Raw genomic sequence first — 14,488 nt, forward strand, 5'->3', positions numbered from 1 at the left:
CCGGGGTCACGGAGTTCCAGCCGGGTCAGTAGAACCAGCCGGACCGCCTGGTTCCTCAGGCTAAACCTGACTGTGTTGAGCACAGATTAAATATGTCCATTGCCGAGGCATTCCCAATGCCTCGGCGTCGGGAATGCCGCTTCTGCAAGAGTCCCAAGACCAACATGTGTGTCAGCGCTTACGGAGCTTGTCGGTTTCCCTTCATTGCATCATCATGTGTTCATTAGGCTGCAGAAATGAATTCATGTTCTCCTCGGGATTCTGGCGAGATTAGATGTGGACGGCTTTGAAGACTCCAGGATCAGCTGCAGGGGCAGGAAGCTGCTGCAGTTCCTGGGAACCAGCAGCTTCTCTGAGTTCACCGTGGTGAAGGAGATGTCTGTGGCCAAGATCGACCCGGCGGCGCCGCTGGACAGAGTCTGTCTGATCGGCTGTCAATACAGAGTGATCACTGGCTGGACGACCATCTGAGACATCAGCGCTCAACCGATTCAGCTCATGACCCAGAAGGGAGCGCTGTTCGGAGGTGAGCCGTAATCCACGCACCAGTCAAAGGCTGAGTTCCCATCAGCCCTGTCCAGTCCGCTTTAGTCCAACTCCAGTCCATCTATGTAGAAAGTCCGGTTTGTTTGATGGAGCTCTGAATGCATAATCAAACCCTGATTAGAAAATGAACTAACTCTGGTCCTCCAAACCTCAGTTTGGTTGAAGTGAACTCTGGTTTGGTTTGAATGCGAACGCCAAGCAGACCAGAGACCGCTCCAAAGGCAGGAAGTGAACTGCAGCACAGGGCATTCTGGCTAAATCCAACCAAAGCTAACGTGTTAGCCTAGTGCTAGCAGCAGAAATGGCTCCTGGTCTTTAGCCTAAAGAGAAATCCTCCAACCACTAAAATCTGACGCCTCCATCTTGTTTCCATCTGGTGAAGAAGGAAGTTGCTCTCAGTGTCTTCAGAGGTTTCCTGTCGTTTCCTTCAGTGGTTCTTGGTGCAGCGCCCCCACAGGCCAGGAGGGGAACAGGTTGGTGTGACTCAGAACCACAGCAGCTGGAGGTGCCGGAGTCCGGTAAACTCCAGCAGAGTTTACCGGACTGTCAGGGGAAAACAGCAGAGAAATCCTCCAGTCTGTAGCTGACTGCTGAACTGTTCCTGCCTTCATGCTTCAAGGGGAAGGACGGCGTTCCTCAGATGGTCAAAGCTTACCTGGACAGGAAGCTTACCTGGACAGGAAGCTTACCTGGACAGGAAGCTGATGGTGGATGAGTTCATCACCCACAACCTGAGGCTGGAGCAGCTCAATGAAGCCCTGCTGATAATAACGCCATAAATATTCATTTTCATGGGTGAAAATCTCCTGATTGTGACTTTTTTCTGTTATTCTGCAGCATCCGGACCGTGCTGAGTGTTTCTCCTCAGCAGAACCGTCGCGGGTTCAGGAGGCTGTAGGCATCAAACCTGCAACAGAAAAACCTTACAATGAAAATTTTAATGTGAAAATCTTTTTGGATTACAGTCTCAGTGTGAATCAGAATAAAGGATTCATAATAAAGTCAGTTTGTTCTGATTTAGCTGAATTCTGCAGATTAAATCTCGTTTTGCTGAGAATAGTAAATCCACACAATATGCATGAATATTTGTGCTTAGGAAAGTGAATAAAACTTCATGCATGGAGGGGAGACGTCCATCAGAGATATTATTTTAGCTTCACACCATCTGGGCGGGGTCAAAGGTCATCCCAGCAGCTCTTTTATTATTTTCTGCTCTTTTATTTTAGAGGTTTCAAATTTGACAACTGCCAACAATTCATGTTTTGGAGTGAAAAACTGTCTAATAGATCAAATCATCACACTGGACGCGTTCATGTTTGCTTTATTTGGGCCGATGTTCTAAATGCACCTTCATGTCACACATTCACACATTTCTCAAAAACCGAGAGATCGAGGCGTTTTTATAGGCTAGTCTGTCCACAACCAGTCTGTCTGATGCAGATCTCTGGATTTGTGTCGTAGTGAACTCTTGGGAGAACGCGCAAGATCGTCCAGGATCGTCCAGGATCATCCAGGATCATCCAGGATCGTCCAGGATCGCCCAGTGATAATCCAGGATCGTCCAGGATCATCCAGGATCGTCCAGGATCGCCCAGTGATAATCCAGGATCATCCAGGATCATCCAGGATCGTCCAGGATCGCCCAGTGATAATCCAGGATCATCCAGGATCGTCCAGGATCGCCCAGTGATAATCCAGGATCATCCAGGATCGTCCAGGATCATCCAGGATCATCCAGGATCGTCCAGGATCGCCCAGTGATCATCCAGGATCGTCCAGGATCGCCCAGTGATAATCCAGGATCGTCCAGGATCGCCCAGTGATAATCCAGGATCATCCAGGATCGTCCAGGATCGCCCAGTGATAATCCAGGATCATCCAGGATCATCCAGGATCGTCCAGGATCGTCCAGGATCGCCCAGTGATAATCCAGGATCATCCAGGATCGTCCAGGATCGCCCAGTGATAATCCAGGATCATCCAGGATCGTCCAGGATCATCCAGGATCGTCCAGGATCGTCCAGGATCGCCCAGTGATAATCCAGGATCATCCAGGATCATCCAGGATCGTCCAGGATCGCCCAGTGATAATCCAGGATCGTCCAGGATCGTCCAGGATCATCCAGGATCGTCCAGGATCGCCCAGTGATAATCCAGGATCATCCAGGATCGTCCAGGATCGCCCAGTGATAATCCAGGATCATCCAGGATCGTCCAGGATCGCCCAGTGATAATCCAGGATCATCCAGGATCGTCCAGGATCGTCCAGGATCGCCCAGTGATAATCCAGGATCGTCCAGGATCGTCCAGGATCATCCAGGATCGTCCAGGATCGCCCAGTGATAATCCAGGATCATCCAGGATCGTCCAGGATCGCCCAGTGATAATCCAGGATCATCCAGGATCGTCCAGGATCGCCCAGTGATAATCCAGGATCATCCAGGATCGTCCAGGATCATCCAGGATCGTCCAGGATCGTCCACACGATCCTGGATGATCCTGGAACATTTCATCTGTTACTTCCACATTTTTCCAAATCTGAATTCCTCCCTGACTTTCCAGGTCAGGTCGACTCGGTTCATTTAACTCGACACATTTCCTTCTGATGCAAAGCAGCCAATAACACAAATAATAACTGACATGATAACTCCTCTTCAACAAAAAGCGATTAATTTATCCTCCAACCTGTTTTCGTTCTAAGACCACAAAAAGCTCTCCGGTGAAATAAAACTCTCAATAATCTAAAACTACAGCAACGCTGATCCAATACTTTCATTTGGGGACAAACAAAGTGTTTTAAATTGAAATATTGTCCAAATCCTCTCTGGTTTGATGCAGCCTGTGGGTTTTATGGAGAACAGAGAAATGTCAGATTATATCTGATGAGAAATGAAATTGTTGCCTGAAGGCCTCCAGCTCTGATCGACTCCCTTCTGAGTTTACCTTCTTTTTTAAGCAAAAGTAAATGTTGTATCTTTAGGTCCAGCCGGGTCAGTTGGACTTTATCCAAAAACCTTTAAACCTTTTGTTTACAATGTATCAGCGGTAAACCGTCTGACCTGAGCAGGTTAAAGTCCCAGCTTCCACCAGAGCCGCTGACATTTCGACACTCAGCAGGACAGATGGCCACAGCTGGACAGGTAAACAGGACCTCATGTCTTTTTGACAACTAGTTTTAATTCTTCAGTCTGAGTCAAAGTTTTCATCCCGTTTTGTTACATAATGCAATGTTTGGATAAAACATTTAAAACCATTTAAGATGTTTTTTTTAAAGTAGCAAAGTGAGAAATCCTGCAACAAAATGCAGAAGTAAAAAAGCTAAAATCTGCATCCAGTGAAATGATCTCACTGCAGAATGCTGCAGCATAAAGCTAATATTTGCTCTGATGAGCCGACGTTAACCTGCAGGTTGTGTAAGAGTTTATCTCATGTTCCTGGTGTTACTGCACTAGATGTTTGGAAAGTAGATTTTCCATCTAATTTTGTAGCAAATGAGCCAACTTCCCATTCAGGGGAATCTTTAATTAACCTTGAATTTTGCACTAAAATGTGTAAATTCTGTATTTAGTTCAGTTTTACTTTGCCTCTTATAAAGCTGAAATTGTTGCAGCCTCTTCAGTTCTTCATAAAGGAAAACGAAAAGAGCTGCAGCGTCCTTCATGTTAACAGGGAGACAAACTAATCGACTTTCAGTGAAATCACTTCAAATCATAAATCTGACATAAAAACGGACAAAAACAAAAGCAAAATAAACAATTAGTGAGGAAAGATTCAAGGGCAGGATCATGAGTTTACCTTCCTTTCTAAGCAAAAGTAAATGTTATATTTTTAAGTTACATGTTTACAGGAGGCTGCACAGTGGAGCAGCTGGCAGCTCTGTTGCCTTGCAGCAAGACGGTCCTGGGTTCGATTCCCAGCCTGGGGCTTTCTGGATGGAGTTAGCATGGAGTTAGCATGGAGTTAGCATGTTTCCCCTGTGCTTGGTGGGTTCTTCCTCCCACAGTCCAAAAACATGACTGTCAGGTTTATTGGCCTCTCCAAATTCTCCCAAGGTGTGTGTGTGTGTGTGTGTGTGTGTGTGTGTGTGTGTGTGTGTGTGTGTGTGTGTCCCCTGATTGTCTCTGTGTTGCCCTGGCGATGAACTGGTGACCTGCCTCCCTGATGGGATAAGGCTGGAAGATGGATGGATATTTACAGGATATGAAGTGTTGAAATCATCCCAGAGAAACCCTCAGATATTTAATAAATTAGTTTAAGGCTTCCTGCAACAGTCAAAGTTTACTAACTAGTTTATTTGGATCATCCAAAGAGATTCAGCGCTAGCTGCTGATGCTGCTAACGGCTGTGAGGTTCAGAGGTTTTTGCCCGTCTGCAGGTCATCAGGTGCAAGGCAGCAGTAGCCTGGGAGTTCAACCAGCCTCTGGTGATCGAAGAGGTTGAGGTGGCGCCGCCTCAGGAGAAGGAGATCCGGATCAAGGTCAGAGCAAATGAAGCAAAATGTGAATAATAAAGCTGGAATCATCTGAGCCATCAAAGCTCCTGTTGAACTCTGACTGTCGTTACTGTCATTGTGTCGTTTCCTCTGCAGATCGTGGCAACAGGAGTGTGTCAGTCGGATCTGTACTTCCTGTCCAAATGTTCGAATCAGACAGCGTTCCCGGTGGTTTTTGGCCATGAAGCAGCCGGTGTGGTGGAGAGCATCGGACCCGGGGTCACAGAGTTCCAGCCGGGTCAGTAGAACCAGCCGGACCGCCTGGTTCTGCTTTAACTCTGCTGAATCTGACATATTTGTGGTCCAGGAGACACGGTGATCCCGCTGTTCATGCCTCAGTGTCGGGAATGCTGCCTCTGCAAGAGTCCCAAGACCAACCTCTGCGTCAACGGGTGTCCGCTCGTCTCCCTGTCATTTCCAGATCTTACTGGTGCTTTTATTAGTTTATAGATCGATATGAAACTAATGGATCATATGTTGTGTTCAGGTCGGCCGGAAAAATTGATGAGCGGAGCTTTGAGCGCTCCAGGATCAGCTGCAAGGGCAGGAAGCTGCTGCAGTTCCTGGGAACCAGCAGCTTCTCTGAGTTCACCGTGGTGAAGGAGATGTCTGCGGCCAAGATCGACCCGGCGGCGCCGCTGGACAGAGTCTGTCTGATCGGCTGCGCCATCTGCACCGGCTACGGAGCGGCCGTCAATACCGCCAAGGTGCCCAAACACGACCCTCACTGTCCAGACCACTCAGGTTAGAGAGGGAAACCGTCAACGGCTTTAATCCATGGCCTCCAGGTGGAAGCGGGCTCCAGCTGCGCCGTGTTCGGTCTGGGAGCCGTGGGCCTGGCTGCCGTCATGGGCTGCAAGGCGACAGGAGCCAGCAGGATCATCGCCGTCGACATCAACCCGGACAAGTTTGAGAAAGCCAAGGTGTTGGGAGCCACTGATGTGGTGAACCCCAACGACCACAGCAGACCCATCCAGCAGCTGCTGCAGGAGATGACCGGCGGCGGAGTGGACTTTTCCTTCGAATGCATCGGGAATGTGGAGGTCATGGTGAGGGTCAGGGTCTCACGGTGTGTGAATGCCGAGGGCAGACTGATGAGTGATGTGTTTACATGCAGCGCAGCGCCTTGGAGTCATGCGCCCCCGGCTGGGGGGTCAGCGTGATCGCCGGCTGGACCGACATGGAGAACTTCAGCGCCCCGCCCATCCATCTCATGACTGGACGGAAATGGACGGGAACTCTGTTTGGAGGTGAGAAATGAATCTCAGCATCAGAACCAGCAGCTTCTGGAGTTAGCTTTAGCATTAGCTAACGGTAAACCGCTCCTCACATCAGGAGACACTGATTAACCAATCAGAAGCTCCTGAAGCCATGACATCATCACTGTTTTAATGACTCTGCATTAGAAACAATTTAATGCAGAATTTCTCTAATTATTTTAGCGCTTAGCAACAATAAATCATTTTGTTGAAAAAGTTTGGAGGTTTAAAGGTGTCTGTAAATATGTGGTTTCAGATTTATTTTGGTTAATTTTCGTCATGCTCAGCCCCCCGTATATTTCAGTCTGGACACAGCCCTGTTCTTAAAGGGACAGTACCTGATGATGCTTCCTCTGCTGCAGGGTTTAAAGGGAAGGACGGCGTTGCTCAGATGGTCAAAGCTTACCTGGACAGGAAGCTGATGGTGGACGAGTTCATCACCCACAACCTGAGGCTGGAGCAGATCAACGAAGCCGTGGAGCTGATGAAGAACGGCCGGTGGTACGACACGAACTCCTGCTCAGGTTAATGCCAGATATTCACTTCCTGGGTCAAACTGTCCTGACTGGATGTTCCTGTGTCTCTGCAGCATCCGGGCCGTGCTGAGCGTTTCTCCTCAGTGACGTCATCGAGCGTCTGTCCAGGAACGTTTCCGTCCTGACCCACAGATCCTCCTGCTGACGTTACAAAATAAACAGCTGACCTGGATTCTGCCTTAGACTGACTCTATGTTTCTAGTTCTAGTTTAATCTTTTGCAGAACGTATCTAGAAGCTGATTTCTCGTTTTGTCTCGTTTTATCTTCAGACAAATCTTCTAAATAATAATCATGTCAGCAGTTCAGTCTGATAACAATCTGATGAATCCTAAATGATGAAATGTGATCTTTGTCAAACTGATGATAAAGTAAAACTAAACATTCTTCTTTTAATTTTGGTTTATTAGTTTGATTATTGAGTTCAATTATTTCTTGTGACTTTTTCTTTTATTTTTACGGCTTTATTATAATAAAACTCGTATTATTTGGACTTTCTGTCGTAAAACTTTATTCTTGAAATTTTATCACTTAATTCTTGTTTGACTTTTTCCAGCAGTCTGACTTTTTACTCATTACAAATTTATTCTACTTTTTCTTAATATGACTATTATACAACTTTATACTTGTAAGATTATGACTTAATTCTCATATTTGTTTCTTAGTCTTGCCCTAATACTCTGTTATACTTTAATATTGAAAACTGCTGTTAATGTGTAACAATATTTCCACAGCTGCAGAAATGTCTAAATTATGTTTAAATCAGAAATTTATCAACATGACTTTCCAGCTGTGAAGTTTTTCCAACCAGTTTCTCGTCAGTAGTCACAAAGTTTGCTTCTACCTTGGGCCGGCCCAAGGCTGTCATAAAGCAGAGATAAACTTTCACCTGGCTCAGAAATAAATCATTTACAGTCACTTTACTCTCTCAAGCCAAAGTTCATTTCTTCAAACTTGATAAGCAGCAAAGTAAATTAAATCCTCTGGTTGATCAGTGGAGAGAAGGATGGAGCTAAAAACTCATTTAAAATCCTTCACATAAACAAGATTTATTGTTTTATAACGGCTTCGTTCCTGAGGGAAAATAAAGATTCAACCAGCAGATCAAATGAAATGGTTTGTTTAAGGAATCACGTGATGACTTTAATAATCTAATGTTATGAAAGTCTGACCTCTCCGGGTTAGATACTGTTTGCTGCAGCGGCTCAGGAGCCCGTCTGGTTATCATCTTTATAATTATTATCGTTCTGCTGTCTGAGTCTCACTAAAAGCTTTAATCTGATCGCTTCATGACTTCCGGATCTTATTTCTCGTTTCATTCTGGTTTTAAACAAACTCAGCTGATTTTCACCAGTGACTGGAGCACGTTTTCCTTAAAGGACTTTTTCTTCCTCTTTCTGCTGCAGCGTCTCGTGTGAAGGTGAGACCCGCCCCGCCCCGCCCGGACCGGACCGGACCGGACCCGCCCGGACCGGAACCGACCCGCACCGACCCGCCCCTCCCGGACCGGACCCGCCCGGACCGGACCGGACCCGCATGGCAGCTGCAGGTTAAAGTCCCTGCTCGTGAGCCAGGCTGTACGGATCCTCTGTTCCTCCGCTGCTAAATCTCTGGGATCAACCAATCATGTCCACAGCTGGGAAGGTGAGAGGAACCACACAACCACCTGAACGGTCCGCGTATTTTCAGGCTGGTCGTTTTTTCGTTTGACATGAAAAGTGAAAAAACTATAGACTCGTTTTGTCGTTTATTAAACCAAAAGCGGAGGTCGGATAACGGCTCAGCTCGGCTCGTATTCCGATTCCCATTTAGTGCACCAAAGGGAAAACATGGATAACGAGCTGTCAGTTTCGATTTTTATTATTTCATTTTTGACAAGCGGTCTGAACCGGAAGTTGTCTCTGTGCAGGCTCTTTGCGCCTACAGCGTTGACGTCACATCTCCAGGAGCCAATGCGGCTCACTTTTTTCCGCTTTGAGTTACCATGACTGGTAGAAAAGACCAAGTCGTATTTCAGATGCAAAAAAAACAATACTATTAACATTGTTGTCTTCCTAATATAATGGGCTTTTAAGTTTTCATTAATTTCCAAGCGATCCTGAATTAAGAAGTTGGCTTGTAAATATCTGTCGCTACCAGCTAACGCCGCACAGCAAAGTTTGCAGCCTTCACTTCACTCCGGATCAGCCTAAAACTACCGGGGATACGGATGGTAAATAAAGGAGCCTCCCTGAGTTATTTCCATGGAATCACTTCTATATTCAGCCTGAAAGAGTTTATGGGAACGAGAGCAGACCAGAGCCAGACAGCCGAGCAACTGATCCGCCTGTACATCCTGCTGTAAACACCGTCCTATCTGAGCTCTGAACAAGAAACATGCAAAGGTAATAAAACGAAATAACACGGAGACATGAAGCAACACGGTCATATTTTTCTAAAAGCAGCAACTTTGAACCTGAACAGCTGAACCAGATCTCTGACACCAGAGCTGCGCTACTGTCGAGCTATGAGGCTTGTTGAGCTCCGTCAGGCTTCGGAAGTAAAAAGTCCGAACCGGAACCGAACCCCGTTAGTCTGTGACACTAACGACAATAAACACACATGATATACTTGAAAATAAGGTAAATACATTGTCCGTTAGAATGTTTAGATACTTAAATAGCACATTTTACAAGAACAATGTCCGAGAATATTGCCTACTAGCATAAGCTAACGTTAATGTTAGCCACAAAGTTTAAGTAAAACTCACCTTCGTGTCAGTGAATGTGTAACGAGGCGAACATCTTAAAACCTTTCTCCAGCTGACTTGTTGGGGCTTCGGATCGATGTACCAAGCCCTGAAAGCACCTGATGTAAATGATATTTGTATTGGATCGGAAACAATCGAGCCGCTTTACACCGAACGCGGAAGCTGAGGTGCAAAGAGCCCATTGCCAAATCAGCATGTAAATAATTTGGTCATGACACCTTCACACAGAAAGCCTTAAACTCCTACTTTGTTTACTATGTGAAGCTAATGGCTAAATGCAGCTTCCGGTTCAGTAAATGGCTAAAGGGCTAGTCCGCCCAATTTCTACCAACCTTTAATCTGCTCTGATTTAAAAAGACGCTCAAACCGTGACTAGAACATTCTGCCCGTCATTTAAACCCTTTAGTTTTTCCTTTCTGAATAACACACCAATTATAATCCGGTATGTCATGAACAAGCATGCAGAAAAGGTTATCCAAAAATGTAAAAATGTACCAGGTAGGAAATGTTCGAAATAATGTGCCAATTAGATTATTAAAAACTAAATAAATGTTTGCATATGGAAGAAGATTTTGGAAAGAAAACAGGTCATCATTCTGACTTTAATCTCAGAATTTGAACTTTAATCTAAAAAAAATAATAATCTTGCACATCAGTTGGTGTTATGAAAATGTTACCGGCTCCTTGTCATCTTCTGTGGTTTAACACCTCACAATAAATTTTCAGTCTTTTATAAGTATGACTGTCCAATATGAAATGAAAACCTTTGTCCCCTTCATGACACTATTTACTTATAACTGATAACATCTAATCAGTCAGTTGAAACTGATGAGTTATAAGTAAATAATGAACAACTTGTGAGTTGATGCTTTCCATTATTTCTTAGCTCTGCATTTATAAGCAAGAAACATTAAAATAATTATTTCATATTTAATTTGTATCAACCTGTATGTAGTCAGAGCTTTAAACTCAAATCTTACAAAAATAAATGTCAAACTGTTTTTCATAAAAATGTATTTATAACAATAACATACAAGCAGATATTCAGCCAATGTTTGGGGAATCATGAAAAAATATTCCTATAGTTTATGTATATAAAAGATGAGGAGACGGTGAAGAAGACGATGGGGAGGAAGAGGATCACTGGGAGATTCTGGGAAGCTGCATCCAAACCTGGAGCTGAGGCCTCTCCTCTGAGAGCCGCCTGCATGAAACAATGAAAAATTAATAATAATAAAAAACAGTGGTGAGAGCCAGCTTTTATTTTGGTAGTCCACTTCCGGTTACCGCAAGTGAATATGAGTGATAGCTAAAAATTTAGTTTAATTGATTTAGTTTGCAAACAAAACTTTTAGTTAGCTAACTAGCTCCAAACTAAATTAGCTTTGAGCTAAAAACTGTTTGGAGTTAATTTATGTAGTTTGGTGATGTATATTTAGCTTTCTAACTAAATAGTGAACAAGTTAAACTTTTAGTTAACTAACTAAATAAATATTGAAATCCATAACAAAATATTGCAAGCTACATATTTAGTTTTTTTTAGCTAGCTAACTAAATATTTGGTTTTAAACTAAAAACATTTATAAATGAATAAAAAGTATGATTAAAATATGCCTGAAAAATGAACCTCCATTTGTTCTCTGACAGGCTAAACCACCCAAACCGTCTTTACAATCAGCAGCTCATTCTGCGCAGGATCTCAGTGATGATGCATAATAACGGACTGTTCTGTTGGGCTGTCAGGTCATCAGATGCAGGGCGGCGGTGTCCTGGGCGCCCAACACGCCGGCCACCATCGAGGAGATCGAGGTGGCTCCTCCGCAGGCCGGTGAGGTCCGCATCAAGGTGGGAGTCGCCTCTTCTGTCATCAGAAGGACATTGGTAAGGCTGAAGCCCCCTGACATGGCCGTTGTCATGGTTACTTCCTGGCACAGATAGTGGCGACCTCGGTGTGCCACTCGGACCTGTACCACCTGCTGGAGAGCATGACCGAAGACGGCTTCCCCACGGTCCTGGGCCACGAGGGCGCCGGCATCGTGGAGAGTGTCGGACCTGGAGTCACCGAGTTTCAGCCCGGTCAGTCCAAACATGGTGGACAGGAAGCTGATGTTATGAGACTCTAACCAACCAGTCAACAGGTCACCTGCTGCTGCCTCAACTCTGCCCAGAACCCGCCATCCTTCTAGGAGACGCCATGTAAAACGTAGAGTCGCAAATTAATATCGATAATTTGGGTCATTTAGATTGTCAGAAGAGGATAAGAATGCGTCTCGTTTGTCACCATGTCAATCATTCATTACTATATCATAGTTCCTAACTAAATGTTAAGTTTGCAAGCTAAATATTTAGTACACAAATTAAATATTTAGCTTGTACCTAAACGTATAGCTTCAGAGTAAATATTTAGTGTCTCCTTTTGGTCTCCCAGGAGACAAGGCGATTCCTCTTTTCCTCTGCCAGTGTAAGGAATGTCGGTTCTGTAAGAGTCCGAGGACCAACCAGTGTGAGAGAGCATGGTGAGACTGGCCTGCTGCGCTCCATCCTCAGCCTTTTCTGGTGGCATTTTCCCAGTAAAGGACAAACACAGCTCTTTATCTCATTAACTATCTTGATCAGGACCAGAATTCGTCAAGAAATTATGGCCGGAGTGGAATCCAGGTTCACCTGTAAGGGGAAGAGGATCCACCAGTTCATGGGAACCAGCACCTTCTCTGAGTACACCGTCATCAACCAGATCGCTGTGACCAAGATCGACCCCGCGGCTCCTCTGGACAAGGTCTGCCTGCTGGGCTGCGGGATCTGCACCGGCTACGGAGCCGCGGTGAACACCGCCAAGGTGGGACGCCACAGGGACCCGAGAGCCGGGGCCGCACTGCCACTAGTCCGCTAACAGCGCAGAGAACGTTTTACTTAGCGCACTTAGCTTCCCCTAAATTACATTTTCCAGGTAAATTCTAAAGTACTAATTAATTCAGCCGTTTGTAAAACTTTCAGTTAAATAAAGTTTGACATTAGTTAAGAAGTGTTATTCGTTGGAAAATAAAACTTTCTTGTTTCTTGGTTTTAAAGAGTTAAACTGGAACATCTAACTCTTAAAGTATGTAGAGTCATGCTTTTACTTTGAAGTGAGTCAAGACTTTAATAGTGATAATGATGCGACGCTCTGGACACATCCTGGATATCAGCATGTAGCTTTAGCTTCTGCCAAATATTGTGCTAGTATTGTACCTTAGTGTTTGCTTAAGCTAAATAATACGTTGTATAGTACTTTACCATTAGCTTACACTAAATAATATGTTTAGCATAAGGCTGGCGGCATAAGCTGTTAGCATTTGCTAAGCTAACACATTCAGTTTTAATGTTTTGTCCAATAACAGACCATGAGATTAACTCTGTTCTGTTTAATCCGGTCCCAGATGGCAGAAGTTTGGGATTACTTTGTTTCCGTGTGTGTCCAGGTGGAAGCGGGCTCCAGCTGCGCCGTGTTCGGTCTGGGAGCCGTGGGCCTGGCTGCCGTCATGGGCTGCAAGGCGGCAGGAGCCAGCAGGATCATCGCCGTCGACATCAACCCGGACAAAGCAGAGAAGGCCAAAGAGTTGGGCGCCACCGACTTCCTGAACCCAAAAGACCACAGCCAGCCCGTCCATGAGGTGATCTCTGGCATGACCGGAGGAGGGGTGGACTTCTCCCTGGAGTGCGTGGGGAACGTGGAGGTCATGGTGAGGGACCGATGCTCTGTGTTAGTCTGGAGAGCGGAACCGGGCTGACCGTGTTCTGCTGGTCCGTCCAGCGCAGCGCCTTGGAGTCCAGCATGGAGGCCTGGGGCGTCAGCGTGGTGGTCGGCTGGACCGACATGTTCGACATCGCCATCCGACCGCGCCACCTGATCTGCGGGCGGACCTGGAAGGGCTCCATGTTTGGAGGTGAGCCTGTCTCTGGTTCTGGTTCTGCTGGCGGTCATGCTGATGACAGCAGCTGTACACGAGTCTTTCACCAGATTACAGTCAGCTTCAAATGTTCTGATCCGTTTGGACCGGATTCTCCGCCTCAGGGTTTAAAGCTAAAGACGGCGTGGCGGGGATGGTGAGAGCCTTCCTGGAGAAGAAGGTGAAGCTGGACGAGTTCATCAGCCACAACATGGCGCTGGAGCAGGTCAACGACGCCATAGAGCTGATGCGGAACTCCCAATGGTACCGACCCGGTTCATCGCCAACATGCTCACACAGCAGCAGCTGCTCAGTTATTCCTGTGTTTGCTCCACAGCGTCCGGGTCGTCATGAAGGTTTCTCCTGAGTAGAACCGGAGCCGGTTCTGATGTTTGGTTTTATTCTGGGTTTTTATCCTCAGCGCTCCGTCTGCTGGAACATGACGAGGTCCGTCAGCCTCACTGTGCCACTGTTTCAGGGAGGCACAGGAAACGTACAGATTACCTGCATCAAGCAGCCAGAGGAAACCCTGAGTGTTTCTCAGCTTGAGTCAGAGCTGGGATGGAGACGCAGAAACATCTCAGAAGAAATGATCACATTAATCAATAATACACCGGAAATGAACCGTTTTCCAGTGAATGATTGCACATTAAAAAGATGAAACATTGAATTTATGTGTTTGAGTTGGAATTTTCATATATGGAGGATTGATCCTGCCACAGTTGGCAATAAAAATAAAAGGCTTGATAAAGTAATATGGAAAATGCTGCATCCAAAAACAAAATCTCAACTTCGAGCTTGGATATAGATGTTGACCAATAGAAGCTGACTGGATTGAAAACACAAAATCTAAATAGACAAATATCAATGTAAAAAAAAAAAACAGAGGAAAATAAATCAAGGAAGCCAATTAACACAATAATATTGGAAATAAAGTGGAAAACTGAGTAATAGTAATTTAATACTGTTGTTGATACATTTG

The 14,488-nt window shown here is 45.4% G+C and overlaps 2 protein-coding genes across 3 annotated transcripts; both read left to right on the plus strand.

The window, feature by feature from the left end:
• Positions 1-3,597: 3,597 nt before the first annotated feature.
• Positions 3,598-7,005, plus strand: LOC106907859 (alcohol dehydrogenase 1-like). Its single transcript, XM_014973741.2, has 9 exons — positions 3,598-3,686; positions 4,922-5,023; positions 5,135-5,276; positions 5,346-5,430; positions 5,526-5,745; positions 5,827-6,087; positions 6,156-6,288; positions 6,660-6,798; positions 6,887-7,005. Exons 1-9 carry the CDS (start codon positions 3,669-3,671, stop codon positions 6,918-6,920), a joined length of 1,134 nt encoding a protein of 377 aa, XP_014829227.2. The 5' UTR covers positions 3,598-3,668; the 3' UTR covers positions 6,921-7,005.
• A 410-nt stretch (positions 7,006-7,415) lies between these two features.
• LOC106907857 (alcohol dehydrogenase 1-like) lies at positions 7,416-14,176 on the plus strand. Of its 2 annotated transcripts, none has more exons than XM_088002803.1 (10): positions 7,416-7,947; positions 8,238-8,475; positions 11,324-11,425; positions 11,515-11,656; positions 12,009-12,096; positions 12,197-12,416; positions 13,039-13,299; positions 13,371-13,503; positions 13,632-13,770; positions 13,928-14,176. In XM_088002803.1, exons 2-10 carry the CDS (start codon positions 8,458-8,460, stop codon positions 13,947-13,949), a joined length of 1,125 nt encoding a protein of 374 aa, XP_087858929.1. In that variant the 5' UTR covers positions 7,416-7,947; positions 8,238-8,457; the 3' UTR covers positions 13,950-14,176. The 2 variants fall into 2 exon arrangements, with proteins under 2 accessions (XP_087858929.1, XP_087858928.1); XM_088002802.1 differs by having other exon boundaries at positions 7,814-7,947; positions 13,844-14,176.
• The last annotated feature ends 312 nt before the right edge of the window (positions 14,177-14,488 follow it).

The sequence above is a fragment of the Poecilia mexicana genome, unplaced genomic scaffold, assembly GCF_051168715.1.
Source record: "Poecilia mexicana isolate PSO_F unplaced genomic scaffold, ASM5116871v1 scaffold_22, whole genome shotgun sequence".
NCBI classification, from domain to species: Eukaryota; Metazoa; Chordata; class Actinopteri; order Cyprinodontiformes; family Poeciliidae; genus Poecilia; species Poecilia mexicana.